Source organism: Cystoisospora suis (assembly GCF_002600585.1).
Source record: "Cystoisospora suis strain Wien I chromosome Unknown contig_6454, whole genome shotgun sequence".
Taxonomy (NCBI): domain Eukaryota; phylum Apicomplexa; class Conoidasida; order Eucoccidiorida; family Sarcocystidae; genus Cystoisospora; species Cystoisospora suis.
The window spans coordinates 1-15,767 of NW_027159242.1; the positions used below are offsets into that span (position 1 = coordinate 1).

The 15,767-nt window shown below is 42.2% G+C and overlaps 2 protein-coding genes across 2 annotated transcripts; one reads left to right on the top strand and one right to left on the bottom strand.

The window, feature by feature from the left end:
• Positions 1 to 200: 200 nt before the first annotated feature.
• Positions 201 to 4,160, bottom strand: CSUI_009969 (uncharacterized protein). Its single transcript, XM_068070076.1, has 3 exons — positions 1,942 to 4,160; positions 1,329 to 1,438; positions 201 to 736 (listed from the first exon to the last, which is right to left on the bottom strand). Exons 1-3 carry the CDS (start codon positions 2,888 to 2,890, stop codon positions 365 to 367), a joined length of 1,431 nt encoding a protein of 476 aa, XP_067917947.1. The 5' UTR covers positions 2,891 to 4,160; the 3' UTR covers positions 201 to 364.
• Positions 4,161 to 4,269: 109 nt separating this feature from the next.
• On the top strand, positions 4,270 to 15,724 carry CSUI_009970 (flavoprotein subunit of succinate dehydrogenase; the record flags this gene model as incomplete). The annotated part of the gene is made up of 10 exons (XM_068070077.1): positions 4,270 to 5,969; positions 7,117 to 7,206; positions 7,799 to 7,896; positions 8,764 to 8,823; positions 9,979 to 10,080; positions 11,123 to 11,201; positions 12,566 to 12,761; positions 13,925 to 13,988; positions 14,810 to 14,882; positions 15,644 to 15,724. Coding segments are annotated over exons 1-10 (1,236 nt in total), but the record flags the coding sequence as incomplete, so codon positions are not given.
• Between the last annotated feature and the right edge of the window lie 43 nt (positions 15,725 to 15,767).

Sequence of the window (15,767 nt, forward strand, 5' to 3'; positions counted from 1 at the left end):
TGGGGTGTATATACACCCTAGCACGTGGGGTGTATATACACCCTAGCCCGTGGGGTGCATATACACCCACCCGAGGATTCAATACAGGCAGACAGATACAAAGATAATACATCATTTTCTTTGTTTTGAAAAGTTCTGCTTCTCCTCAATCGTCGTGAGAGTTAGAAAGGTGACGACAAGGAGGAAGATTGAATCAGAACAAACGTATATAGGTAGAGATAGATAGATGGATAAGACTGAGTCAGTGAGAGACACCCCACTCTCCTCCTTTTCATCTCCGCAGTTTTCTTTGATGAGACAGTTGAAGACTGATTAATAAGAGAGCAAGCAAATAACAAAGATGAAAATAACGAAGCCTTTCAAGTCATTTCTCACCTTCATCCTCTCTGTCTGTGCTTTCGTCACCTGAGCTAAGAATCTCAATCAAACAACCTCTTCCGCCACTACTCCTCCCCGTGGTAGAAGAAGACGGCGAATGACGACCTAGATGCTTTCCTTTCTTCATGGTTCTGTCACTCTCAGTACTCTCTTCATCTTCTTGATCATCTCCTCTAAATATTAAAGAAGAAGAGAGCAAATCATCTACTCCTCCTATTTCTTCATCTCCTACGTTGCCTTCTATCATCCTCTCTCCAAATCGCGTCTGTCCTTTATAAAGAGCCTTGAGCTTTCGTTCTAGTTCTTTCTGTTGCAAAAAGAACTTGACCGGATCTTCACGTGATTCATCGAGTGCTCTCTACAAAAGATAAGCAAATGGAGAAAATGAAGAAGAAGGCATTCAATAACGACATGACGACGGGGTGGAGAGATGAAGAAGATGACAGAAAAGAAAGAGAAGAAGAAGAAAAAGAAAAAGAGAAAGGAAAGATCTCTCTTCCTTGAATGTGACAATAATGAAAAGCTTGAGAGTAGTGGGGACAATAGTAGTAGGTATCTAGCTACTAAAGAAGAAAAGAAATGAAGAAGAAGAGGAGTCTATTCACACTTGACTGAGTGTGTAGAAAGTAGAATAAGAAAGATGCGTTGAGAGGCGATACATATCCCGAACACAGAGAGAGGGACAAATCTATAGATAGATGAAGAACAAAGACGTAGCGGAACTCGACAGCTCTAGGGAGATTTCTTTGGAAGAGAAAGAGAGAAAAAAATAGAAAGAGAAGAGAGAAGGTCATGGGACTCTATACAGAAGACAGAACAACTCAGTAATCATGTCTTTTCTCTGTCTCAAGAAATCGCCATATCGAATACTTCTTCTTCTTCTTTCCTACACCGGGCGTACAAGCTAACTCCATACTCTCCGACTTATATCTCTAAGAGGTCTAGCTTACATCGTACGCATGAAGATCGACGCCGGTCGATACAATCGAAACATTTTTAGCTCGAAGTTCTTCATCGCTCGGAATCGAACCCTTCACATCAAACAAGCCCAAGTGCAGCTCTGGAGACAAGCCGCCACACAACGAAAGAAAAAGAAAGAAAGAGATAAGAAAGAAAGACTGATTACCTATCTTTAGTCTGTCTCTCTATCTGTATATATATATATATTTATATATATTTATATAACTACAAGTGCTTGTTTTCGCATGCCTCTACTGTGTCTCTAGACTGACTCTGTATAGACTGTGTAAAGACTGTCTATACATCGAGAGACAACTGGAGGTTGAAGTGGTAAGAAGAAATACAGAAGGAGGAACTTAGAAACCGAATATCCTGTGAGAAAAGAGTCTTCTCCATCGACCTCTTCCCCAGATTACCGAGATGTCTTGAAGAGCCCCGAGTGTCACGACAAAGAGAGAGAGAGAGAGAGAGACTGATCTATTTGTAGACAAGCAAGAAGGTTCTCCGAAGAAGCGAAAGAAAGAAGAGAAGAAAACAGAGAGGGAAAAAGATAGACATAGAAAGATAGAAAGCGCTTCTAATCGAGATATGGAAGGTCTATACCTAGTTCAATGTATGGCTTATCTTCTTCCGCTTCTAGAAGTTCTATACTACTACACGTTTCTTTATCCTTCTTCTTCTTCCTTCCCTCTTCTTCTTCTTTAACTACTTTCTCTCCTTCACCTCGCTCCTTCTTCGGCTTTCCTTTCTCTATTAGGGAGTTTATGTGTCTTTCTCTCAACAGAAGGTCATTCGATTTCTTCAGCTCGGGAATAAACGATCGGCACTTGCCTAGGAGATCATCTAGATCTCGGAAAAGACCTTTTTCTTTCTCTTCAATCGATTCTTTGATGCCTATCTTTTTCGTGCTGCTCTTATTTCCTTCAGCCTGTAGACCCGCCTCCCCAGAAAGCGCCACCGGTATAGTATTCTTCCTGCAAACAATTTCTTTCTCTCTCTCTTTCTTTGTTTCGCGGCTCTTCTTCTCCTCCTCTTTTTCTCTCTGTTGGGATGGCTCAGTCTTACATAGGAAAGAAGAGTCTCGATCTAATTCTTCAATCAAAGCAATAGAAGAAGAGGAAGAAGCAGAGGTAGAAGAAGAAGAGGAAAGACACATGGGAGAGAAGAGAAAATCTCGACAAGATGGAAAGGAGTCAGGAGAAAGAGAGGAAGAAGAAGTCAAGGAGCAGGTCGAGGTAGAAGAAGAGGAAGGGCAACTAGAAGAAGAAGAAGAGCCGCCAGAACAACGAGAAGAAGATGTGAAATGAGAAAGAGAAGACGACGAGGACGAGGAAGTAGAAGAAGAAGAGTTGAAAGCAGGAGGAGGGAAAGAAGAAGGAGAGCCACGACAAGGAGAAGCGGTCGAGGGAGAAGAAGAGGAAGAAGAGAGAATAGAGACCGATGGAGAAGCCAAGATTGGCATTGTTGTGTCGATAGGAGAAGAGCCTAAGACACCTCCTCGATTCTCTTCTTCTCTTCTTACTCCCCCCTTCATCCCTGCGCCCTCTACCATTTTGCCATCTCTCAAAGAGTCCTAAAGAAGAAGAATCCACTACTGCTCGCCACACTTAAGCTTAAACAAGAGAAAACAGAAGAAGAAGACGTCATGACCACCCAAGGCTCAAACCCATGATATTTACCATTCACTCCTTTATGGAAAAAGCAATCTCTCTATGAATCTGTGCAAGACAAAGGCTGTGTTTGTATATATGTGGAGGAGAGAAGTTCTCTTCGGATGTGTCTCTGTCTGGATGTCCTTCACGCCCTGAGCTCCTCGTGCGAAGGGCAAAAGCCTTTCATGATAGACAAGGAGAAGGCGAGTGAAGTAAAGAGGAGCTCTAGATAGAAGAAACACGTAGAAGTGAGTGGTCGTAGCGACCTGACGAGTACCTTCCTCTACATAAAAGGTAGCCTGTAACGCTCGCTAGGTGAGGTAGGGGGATGAAAATCCTAATGGCCCTTCGTCTTATAGAAGGATGAGAGACACAGCAAGCTTCTAGAGAAGGATAGAGAAGCAAGAGGCGAAGGAGACAGAGGATCTTTCTCTCTCTTGCAGGGTGAGAAAGAAAAAAAGCAAAGGAGGGAAGGAAAGACGATAGGTTTCAGGAAAGAAGAAGAGACAGCAAGAAAGAAGAAGAAGAGCTGGTAGAAGACGTTTCGATAGACAAGATGAGAAAGCAGGAGACTGTTTGAAGAAAGAGATTACAAAGAAGCCATTGAAGAGAGAGACGAGAGAAAGAAAAAAGATCGATACTGCACGCTTTCCTAAAGGGATAAAGATATGTAGATAGATAGATAGACACATTTGTATGTATGAACAGAATAGATGCAGATAACGGATGATGGGCGTACGGATGGTAAAAGAAGGGTAGAAAAGGACTAACGTTTCTTTTTAAAGAAAGGAAGAAAAGAGGAAAAGAAGGAGAGAGAGACGAAATGAACGGTACGATGCAGTGGAAAGGACGTGCTAGGGAGAGAGAGAGAAAGAAAGATGTATTGAATGGAAAGGATAGAGAGGGAGTGAAGAAGAAGAAAGGAGAAAGGAGAAAGAAAAGGAAAGAAAGAAGGAAAGAAAGGAATGTGTAGAAGTTTGTGAATAATGAGTATAAAGGACGAAGAATCTCTCACATAATGAAGGCAAGATGAATCCACCCCTCGTGAAAGATATATTGGCTTTCTTCGGTCTCTTCTCTTTTCAGCTGTCGATGATGTAGAAAAGCTCATTCTTTTTGTTGGGATTTCTTTCATGAGAAAAGAAGCGAATCGACTTGATTCAGTTGAGTTCGAATGGTGTTTCCGAACTCAAGAGAAAAGCAGATAGATGGATGGGTCGGTGGTGGAGGGAGAAGGGTTGAGGTGTATGTACACTCCAGGGGCTGTGCTGTTGTATGTATGTATGTGAGGAGAAAAGGATTCTGAAGAGAGAAGGATAGGAAAGAAAAAGCGTAAGAAAGAATAGACTTCTGAGTCTTTTCTTCTCTAATTTGTAGAAGAAAGCAAAAGGAAAGAAAGAAAGAAGTCTTATGACGGTCTTTTTCTCTCCTTGTTCTTCCATTCCTACTACTGTCTCTTCCTTATCTCTTTCTATCGCACATCGCTCTCTCCCTTTCCTTCTCTTTTGATAATCCTCTTCTCTCTTTTTTACTTATGACCCCCCTCCCTCGCTCTTCTCTTCTCTGTCTTCCAACTTGACTTTCTTCTTGTTGTTCTCCTGCTTCGTTGCAATACACATACATACATCAGAAATTCCCTCTCTCTCTCAAGAGGAGACAATTCCTTACGCTCTCTCTCTCTCTCCTTTTGCATTCTCCTTCATTCACCTGTTGTTCTTCTTCTTGTCGCTGACCAGCCAGCAGAGGGGAACCGAAGAAAACAAATGAAAACCTTCTAAGTCTCTTCTCAGGGCGGCGGCTGTCTTTTCTTTCTTCTCTTTCTCTTAGCAAGAATCTTTTCGCCTCTGGGCCAAGACAAGAAGAGAAGAACAATCTGCTGCTATCTTTCATTTCACCCTACCTCAGCTCAAGTATCTTTCATCTTTCGCGGAGCCGCTAGATGAGAAGATAGAAAGATACCGAAAGAGATAAGACGCGGGGAGACGGAGAGAGAGACAGAAAGTTCCAGAGCCTTCAAAGGGAGTTTCTTTGTTTTCTACAGCCTTTTCTTCTCTTCTCTTTCTCTCTCTCTCCATACATCTGCCTTTCGATCTGAGGTCTTCAATTGTAAATCTCCATAAGACAAGGGGGGGGGAGGTTGTTGATAAAAAGGACAATAGTAAGATCTGTTGTATCGAGGCAAGATCATAGACTCCTGAGATATGCCAGAGTGGCTGTATATACACCTGACGTCCTGCTGCCTATTGGTCACCTCTCCCGTCTCGTGTTCTCCATACGTTGGGTGTCCTCCTCTTACAAGATCTGAAGCGTGCTGTAAGTTATGTACGTTTGTAGGTTTCTATCTAGCTATCTAGAGATCTCTCATCATCGCAATTTCTTTTTCTCCTTCTTTGTTCTTCTCTTCCTATTCTCTTCTCCTTTCTCAACCCTTTCTAAACAGGAGGTTTCTCTAGACTTCTACCAATAGAAAGGAGAAATCCATCTGCCTTCGTTCTTCTTCCTCTTCGTTCTTTTACTCGGTTGCGTGCATCTGCCTCCTTCCTTTCCTTGCCCTCTTCTATTGTCCATTCACTTGACACATCATTATGGAGAGTCAGATATCTCTCTTCTCTACTCCTGCGAGGCTAAGGCTTCTCCATCTCTTCCGACCGGGTAAGCCGGTCCTTCGTCACCCCTCTCTCCTTCCAACTTCTTCTTCCTCTTCCTTCTCGCCTTCTTCTTTACGGTCTACAAGAAGCGTAGGCCAGCAGGAGCTGTCTATACACTCCAATGGTTTTCTTAGAAGGCAGGGTCCAAGTGGAGCTTTTCTTAAGAATTCTACAAACAGCCATTCTTCTTCATCTTTCTCGATTTCTTCCTCTTCTTTGTTGGGAGCTTTGAGAGAGAGAAGCCAAGGGGAGAAGGCAGAGAGAAGAGAGAAAGAAAGTCTCTTCTCTCAGAAGAGATTCTTCAGTCAGAATGTCTCCATAAAAAAGCCAGGTAGAGTCGACCTCCTCTAGAGAGGGGACTTGACCGTCACGGAGTGTATGCACATACACTCCATCTCTCTTTCGTCACCTGTCTCTGGTCCTCTTCGGGTGTCTCTCCCCTTTTTCTTCATCTTTCTTTTCTCTCCTATCAATTCAGTGTTGTGTAGATACATACATACATAGAAGGGAGTCTTGGAATCCTTCTACCTACCTTCTCTCTATCTTTCCTTGTTCCAGTGCAGAGAGTAGACACCGACGTCTCTCCTGGAGAGAGAGAGAGAGAAACGTCCTTCTATATCAGTCCCTTGGTATCTATCAAGTAAAACTCTTTTGTGGAAGACTTCTCTTCTTTCTCTTCTTCTTTATCATTTGTCCCTTTCCCCTCTCTCTCCTGTCTCTTTCGTTAGAGAACTGGACTTCCTAGTGTGTGCACTTTTCCTCTTGTTTTCTATTCTCTTTCTCTCTCGCATTGCCTCTTTTGAGTTGCCTCCTCTCTCCTCGTCTTCACCTGCAATGTCAAAGTGATCTTCTTGAGGTGTACGTACACCCCTCGCAGACTTCTTTGCGTAGCTCTTCCTGTGATACGTATATGCTAATCAAAGCCGGGGAGTAGGAGAGAGTGACTGGATATGGATCTTCATCTATGCTTCGAGTGGAGATTCTATAGGAGTCAAGGAAGAAGGGCAAGAAAGAAGGCTTTCCTTCTTTCTCTCCTCTTAAGGAGAAAACCCTCTGCTCTTCTAACGGAGAGTATGCTCTCCTCTTCATTAACTCGGGTTGTGTCTCTTTTCAAGTTGCAGCAGATAACTTATGCTTCGCTCGAAAGGAGGGAGTGTATGTACACCAGCTTTTACATGACGTGGGGTCTGAGGTTCATATTAAGTGGCGGAATCCTTCTGTTCTTTTGTTTGTGTCACTCCACCCGCACATCCTGCAGCTGCTTGTCGAATTTTACGTCATATTCCTTTCTTTTCTTCTCCGGGGTGTATGTATGGATATGTGTGAATATGTGTATGTATGTATCTCTGTCTGAATGTACGTGTGGAGGCATGGATGGTGGGTATGTATATGATCGTATGTATGGTTGTGTACGTATCTAGGCATGTATGTGAGTATATCTATATATGGGGTGTGGGTGCTTATATGTGTCTCTACAGCTTATCGTATTGTCGATCATGAGTATGATGCGATCGTTGTTGGAGCGGGAGGTGCGGGACTTCGAGCCGCCTTTGGTTTGGCATCTGCAGGTACTCTTAACTGCGTAGTACTACTACTACAACTATCACCTCTACTCCTACTCTTCTTCTACTTTTCTTCTTTGACTTGGGGGAATCACATTTTACTTTCAAATGCATAAGAACATGTCTAGATCTATCTATGCACGATGAATAGATACTTATGTATGATGGATCAATATGTATCTATGAATATGTATGTGTGAAGATATATGTATATAGGCGTTGCCCCAACTGGAGCCTCTTCACACAGCATATAAAAATACCTGGCTCACGCGTCACCTTCCTTATCACAGTCCTTGTCGTTCTTCTGATACATCTACTGATATACATATATACATATACACATACATCTATATATATATATATATGTACGTTGTTGATCTATCTGTGTATCCCTGTATGGTTGTTTGTATACATATATCGGAGGAGAGATAGACACCGGCGGAGATAGAGCGAGGTGTGTGTGCCTCGCTTCAACTTGGTATGAGCCAATGGCTTTATGTTTTAATCTTCGCTGTCATCCTGCACTCCTCCTTAGTCTTTTTACTATCTATCTATCTTTGCTTATTTCTTCTTTTCGTCTTCTCCTTCTTTGTCTCAGGTGTCAATACAGCGTGTCTCTCGAAACTCTTTCCAACCCGTTCACATACAGTAGCAGCCCAAGGAGGAATCAACGCTGCGCTAGGCAATATTACAGAGGTAGCTCTCTATTTCTCTCGCTCTTCTTCCTGTCCGCCTTCCTAATCTATCTTTTATTTCCCGAGATCTCTTTTTCTTCTTTTCTCTTTACTCTATTCTTCTTTCTCCCTTCCCTTCTTGTTCTAATACGTGTATCATGCTAGGAGACATCTCACAGATGAGAAGTAGACACACATGTCTATACAACTAGACGCTATAGCCCCTGCTGCTGTCTTCCTTTGAAAAGCCTCGTGAGTTTATCACGTGCTCCCAATTTTCCCTAGTCTCCTTTAGCCCTCTCACCGAGATATCTCTAGGCTGTATATAGGTATATATGTATATATATATATATCTATGCAGCGTAGCAATGCCAGATGGCTGTAGAGCTCTATCTGTATCTGTCTTTCTATCTCTCTCCATCGAAACTGCATACGACTATGAAGATGTCTGTGTGATCATATATGTTTGAATATCTTTGACTGTGTATAATTATGTATGTTTTCGTATGTGTATCAGTCTAGTATGTGTTTACGTCTATATAGATTTGTGTATATAGGATAGATATATCCATATAGATGGCGTGTCTGTAATACCCTTTATGTTCATCTAATGTGTCTGATTCGTGCGACCCGGAAGTGTACGAGTAGAACTTTCATTTTGTTTCTTCTTTTTCTTCTTCTGCTCCCCCTGCTGGTCTACCACGCCTTCTTTCCCTGCTATGAGAAGTCCTTCTGATAGGGTTATTCTACAGGAGCCACAGTGTTCCCAGCCCACCTAATCTTCTGACATTTTCTGCTATCCTAACTGCGGAATTCGATCTTGTTCTTTCTCTTCTTCTTCCTCTTTCTTTCTATCTTAACTGATGTGTGTGTACGTGTGTATGTTTAGGATGACTGGAGATGGCATGCATATGATACAGTCAAGGGATCCGATTGGCTCGGTGACCAGGTGTGTACAGCCAAGCCAATAAGAGAATTATTTCTCACGTCAACAACACAAGATAAAGAGAGAAAGAAGAAAAAGACCTAAAGATGGACCTACCCCTCTGCAGAGATCTCTTTCTGAAAGTTCGTTTTGAGAGAGATTAGTTGACGTGACATGTCTGTTGCTTTTGCTTTGATCGAGAGATCGTTCTCTCTCTTCTTCTTCCTTTTCGCCTCCTGTAGTTCACGTCACTTTCTTCTTTTTCTTTAGGCCAGCAGGAGGACCGGCGGCGGCTTCCGTGTGGTGAAGGTTGTAGTCTCCATCTCGATGATAGTACATGGGGGGGTGTTTCGCTTCTCTCAGAAAAGAAATACACAGGCATATAGACACACAGATGAAACATAGAGAGATAGAGACAATCCGTCATTCTTTCTATATCTATATGCATCCTCTTTCTGTTGATCTTGAATCGATCTAGCTGTCTCACTGTCTTGAATCTAGCTTCATTCCATCGACCTGTCTACCTCTTTTCTTTCATTCTTTCTCTGACGCTTGCTGCCGTCTTGCCAAGTTTTCCAAAAGCGCTGAGAAGGAGAAGAATGCGCGCGACTGATCAACAACACAAGCCCTTATCTAGTCTTTTCTTCTCTCTTCTCGGGTCAACGATCTATCCCCATAGTTATACATAGAGGATACTTCCATACACCCATTCTCTGCATATATATACATGTATCTGTGGATCTCTCTATCTCTCCCTACTTACACACGAGTTTATGTAGGACTAGCAGCTGTTTACTTTTCTCGAGTCTCTTTTTAGAAAGGGGTGGGTGGGAGTGATGGCGAGAGTCGTTACTCCTCCTCCTCCTTCTACTACTACTGTGGGTTTCATAGAATATCCATCTATCTTCAATCTATTCATCTCTCTATCTATCACTATATATGAATCTACATGTGTGGTACTGCTACTTTTACTCTCATCATATGTATCACTATGTAGGTGTTCTCGAACGACTACCACTGCTCCTACTTCTCCTACTTCACTCCTTGTTGCCCCTTCCTGTGTGCTGCCTTCGTTTCCTCCTTCTTCTTTTTCTTCTTCTCTCACAATCCTTCTTCTTCTTTTCTTCTTCTCCCTCTTCTTGTTCTTCTTTCCTGTCCTTTTCGTTGGTTTGATGATAGGATGCAATTCAGCACATGTGTCGAGAGGCGCCTCAGGTGGTGCGCGAACTCGAGGCTTACGGCCTGCCTTTCTCTCGGACAGAGGATGGGCGAATCTATCAGGTACAGACACCCCCAAGATCAAACATACAAAAAAGCTCTTTCTCTTTCTCTCTCTCTCGCTCTCCACCTTCCTCTTACCACGTTCTCGTGTATCTGTCTAGCCTCCTCTACACATAGAGCTCGAAAACAGATTCATCTCTATATCTATCTATCTATCTATTTATTTATCTCTCTATATCTATCTTCACATCTATACAGACAGAGAGGTATGTGTCTTCATACATGTATGTTGGCGTGTGTGTCTGAATCTAGGGTGTATATTTGGAGGATGTCGCGTAGTATTTGGCGTGTTATCTCTTTCTTTCTTATTTTTTCTCATCTAGAGTAATCATGATGATGAGGAAAAGAGGAAGAAGAGATACACAAGTGCTTGAGAGGAGTTCTTCCAATGAGACCAGCAAGAGTTTCTTCTTCTTCTTTCTCTCTTGTTGTCGCTTGTCTATTCGAAAAGAGAAGAAGAGAGAAGACAAGAAGAAAGTCAATCATTCTGCAAGCTACTGTTCTCCAGTCACCTCGCGCACATCTACCAGACAGGCAGCACCCAGCCGTCAAGCCTTTTCCCCCTTCAATGTTTCTTTCTTTCTTTCTTTCTCTTTCACTTTGTTTCTTCTTCTTTAAGTGAAGAGTGAGAAGGATGGACGGGAGAAGGAGAAAAGAGAGAGAGAGAGATGCATTCATTCACTAGAGATCATCTTCATTAGGTAACTCATTTATAGTCATGCATTCTCATTAACTCACCTGTAGTCGTCTGTCTTCTCTCTCGCCAACGACTCACGGTTCTTTCTTTCCATCTCTCTTGCTATCTTTCTATCATCTATCTTTCTTCACCTTCTTCCTTTCTTTCTTCTTTTCCTCTCTGTAGAAGGGATTCCTCTACTTCTTCTTTGTAAGTCTTTCTGTATGTATTTGTCTGCGGACCCATTTCGTTCTCTCTGTCTCTTTTCCATTCTTCTTTGTTTCTATCTTCCGTTCTATCGTTCTTTCATCTTTCTTTCTATCTCTTGTTCTTATTCTTTTCTGTTTCTTTTCCTTTCCTTCTCAGCGAGCTTTTGGCGGTCAGTCCTTGAGATTTGGCAAGGGAGGTCAGGCGTATCGATGCGCTGCGGCGGCTGATCGAACAGGTGCGTCTTTCTCCATACAGCATACACATGCTAAGAGAAGAACAAGAAGCACGAAGAATTCTTTTTCATGTGAGAAGAATCTCCATGAGAAAGAAGAAAACGAGCGAGAGAGAGAGAACAGAATACAGGAGAAGGAGAAAGATCACATGTGCATGTATGAGGAATGTGGATAGACAACTCCTAGTCGTAATGAGGAAGGTGAAGAAGAGGAAGACGCTTCCGTTGAAAAGAGGGGAGAAGAAGAAGGAGAGAGAAAGAAAGAGATCAGTGAAGTAGAGGAGATAGAAAGAGAAATGGAGTTGTGAAAGGAAGAGAAGAGGCGCAGGCATACTAGCTCTACTGGAGGCGTAGATCTTCATGGCGAAGAGAAGTCTTATTTTATAGAGAATGTCTCTCTCTCTCTCTCTTCTCTGCGTGTCTACTTACGCATAGATCTATCTAGATATCTGTATTGTTTGTTTTAAGCGAACTGCTCCCGCGTAGATCTTCATGGTGAAAAGTTTCAATTCCTCTTCCTTGGTATATATTGCTGCACGTACATAGACATACATACATATTCATACTCACGTATTCACTCCTACAGACAAATTCATACACGTACATATTCACACATGTAGATACATAGACATAGATACACTGCCTCGCCCCTCCCTAGAACTTACAGCCTTCCATGTGATCTCTCCAGCAAGAGAGAGAGTGTGTGTATGTCTTTCTTACTCAAGGGGCTTCGCCTTTCCCTCTTTCTCTCTTATCTCTGTCTTTAGTATCTCTGTCTGTCTTCCTTTCAAGTAGGAATAAGAAGCCCGGTGGAGATGAGCGGGGAGGCTACATGACAGAAGATTAGAAGGAGAGCCTTCAACGCTTGCTATAGAAGTAATAGTAGGTGTGGCAATAGTAGTAGTAGTAGGTGTGACAATAGTAGCAGTAGTAGTAGTGACAATAGTAGCAGTAGTAGTAGTAGTGATAATAGATTCCGCTTCAAACTGACAGTGGACACCCCTGTCTGTGTATTCGTTGTGAAGAGGAGTTTCATATAAAACTTCTCTTTTCTTCTTTATGTTCTCCTTCTTTCCTCTCTTTTTCCTCTTATCTCTTTCTGCTGCGGTGACTTTGGAGTTGCTTCTCAGCCATGGTACCTACCGGAGAGGCGAAGAGTAGTGAAGGTTCCTCTCTTTCTTTCTTTGTTTCTCTTTCTCGCTTTTCGGCGGATTGCTTTTCTTTCTCCGGGAGAGGCCAAAGGCATGCATGATAATGAATGAATTAGATGAGTCTCGATCTTCTCTTTTCTTTCCATTCTTTCCTTTCTTTCCTCTTCTCTTTTCTCTTCTTTCTCATCTCTACTCCTCCTCCTTTTCCCCCTGCAGGGCATGCAATGCTCCATTCCTTGTACGGCCAGTCTCTGGCGCATGACTGTAAATTTTTTGTCGAGTATTTCGCCTTGGATCTTCTCATGAGCGGGGAGGGAAGCGATCGCAAGTGCCATGGCGTTTTAGCCTATTGCATGGAAGATGGATCGATACATCGATTCGCTGCGAACCATACGGTCCTCGCTACAGGAGGGTAAGAAGGAAGAATACGAAACACACACACGCATACATAGATATATCTATAGATGTATAGATATATAGAGATCTAGTACAGATACAGATCTATGTATGTGTGTGCATGCGTATATATGCACCATAGTTGCTTACTTACATATGTACTCCTGAATACATACATACATACAAGGCGAGAAGAAGGGAAAGAAGAAGAAGAGAGATAGAAGTGTCATGCAGAAGAGAGAAGAAGAAGAACTTTTTCTTTTCTTCTGTTTCTTGTGCCAAGTGAGAGAGAGATATGTAAAGATAAAGAGAGAGAGAAAGATGCTAGTAAGGTGTACAGGGATGCTAGAGATAGATAGAAATGATGTAGAGAGATTTAGATGGACACATACTTACTTCTACAGAGGCAGTGAAACACCTGCAAGTGTGGAGGAGTCATCCACAGCCACTGATATATTCTATACATGCATGTTTATATACTGTCATTTATGTAGACAAATAGGTCAGGGATAGCTAGTTAGCTGAAAGATCGCTAGCTATGAGTGTCTGCATGTGATCGTGCTTTGTTGAACAGTCTATAAGAGAGAGACAAAGAAGAAATATCGAGGAAGGGATGAAGAGGACAGACGTCTTGCTGCTATGAAAAGTCATGGAATGACCCTTCTTTTTCTTTTTCTTCTTCCTTGTGTCTTTCATAGCTCATAAGATCTTAAGTCACAGCTACATTCCTATACTCACTCCTCTCTAGATATCTCTCTTTCTATATATATAGATAGGTATGGATAGCGAGATCTGCGTATCTATAGAGATAAAGATGATTCTGCTGAGTGGTGAAGAGAGAGGGTGTGTGTGTGTCTGTCTTTTTTCTTTTCCTTCCCAATGAATAAGGATGACGTGGCCTTTCGAATTTCGAAAGAAAGAAAAGATTCTTGCGACGTGTGACTTGGCCTCGTTAAATAGCCGGGCGGAACTAAGATGTCTTCTTCGCTTCTCGGGTCTTCACACGCTATCTATACATCCAGAGCTCTCTCTGTCTCTGTGTCTACATCTCTATATATCCTGTCATCATCTAGATATCCATCTGAATGGTCGTGTATCTGTCTTCTCTCCCGCCGTTCCTTCGTCTTACTATGTAGGTTTCTTTCTCTCTTCTTGTTCTTTTTATGTGTGTGTGTGTAGATACGGCCGAGCTTATCAGTCATGCACATCTGCCCACACATGCACAGGCGACGGAGGAGGAATGGTGAGGAGAAACAAATCAATCGCATCTCTTCATACAATCCCACACTCCTACACATTCACGTACACATAGATAGATTAAAGAAAGATAGATAGATAGATTAAAGATAGATAGATAGATCTGTATGTACATGTCTTTGTATGTGAAGATCTTGTCTACATGTCTGTGTGGAGAGAGTACAGTGTATGTACACCGACATGATCGTAAGAGAAGTGAAGCGTTTTCACATGACTGCTTCGATTTCTCAGATGTGTCTGTATGTGAATCGAATGACTTGTTGTTAACATGAGTTGGGTTTGATAGCACCTAGTAAAGAACCTGCGTGAAGACAGAGGAAGAGGAGGAGGAGGAGAATGATAGAAAGAATCTCTTGTATAATACATCTCTTTATTTCTCTAGGTCTCCCCTCTATCTGTATGTGTTTATCTACGTGAGTTTCCTCTGGTTCCTCTGTCACAATTGACTGAATGTGTCTGTGTGTTGCCTTTTCTTCTCGTTTGTTTTGAAATCGTCATCTGGTGAAGGAGAAGAAAAAGAAGATGTGACTGAACGAAGTCTTCTTGTCGGACATATCTTCTTTCTTTCTCCCCCTTGCTTCTTCTTTTTCTCTGGCTTTCTCTGACATTTACTCTCCCCATAGCCTTAGCTAGCACACTACGAGAACACCACAGCCAACTGCCTGACCCCTACTACTGCTACTGTAGCTACAGATAGATAGTATATATACTTGTTGTAGCTATAAGGGTTCTCGTAGCTATCCTAGTTACATCTATAGCTATCGTAGAGATTAGGCTGGGAGTGTGTTGTGTGTGTATCATTGTTAGGTATCTCGGGCAGGTTTGCCTTTAGAGGATTTGGAGTTCGTGCAGTTCCATCCTACAGGAATCTTCCCTGCTGGTACAACGCCACATCTATCTTCTCATGTCTTTCTCTTTCTCTCTCTCTGTCCCTAGATACTTCAAAGAGAGTGAGACAGAGGTTCAAGCTAGATAGAGAGATTCGAGATAAACTCCGGATAGGCTCAAGATAGATAGATGAAAGATGGAGAGATTTCTGTCTTAACGAACACGATCGTCATTCATAAGAGGGTGGAGAAGAATGACGAAGAAAGAGAAGAAGAAGAATAGGTTTAGAGATGTGGAGAGAGAACAAGGGAGAAGCCGGACTTCTTCTCTTTTTCTTGAATGCTTCTGTCCATTCAGCCTTTCATCTTGTTTGTTTCTCTTTTTCTTTCTTTCTTTCTTTCTGTGCTTCTCTTTCTCTTCTTTGCGAGATGAATAGGCACAGCACCACGATCGTAGTCAATCACTAGTCCCAGCAGTAGTCACCTGTGACCTATCTATCTATCTATCTCTAATCTAACTATCCATCTTTCTAACTATCTATGTATCTATCTATCCACCTTTAATCTGTCTACCTCTCTGTCTCTTCTTGTTTCTTTCTCTCATTTCCAGGGAAGGCTGGGTTGGGTCACAGGCACAAGGACAAAGAAGAAAGGTTCTCTTTCTGTCATAATTATATCTGTAGATCGATAGATATGCTCATGTATAGATATAGATAGATGTATGTATGTAGGTATAAACAGATTCGTTGTTTTCTCATTCATTCATTTTCTCTTCTTTTTCTTCTTCCTTTTGTCTCATGGGGTTCTGTTGTAGGGTGTTTGATAACGGAGGGATGTAGAGGAGAAGGAGGCATTCTCAGAAATGCTGAAGGTGAAGCCTTCATGGCAAGGTATAGTCAACTCTCTATCTTTCAGCTACCTATCTCTAATCTACCTAT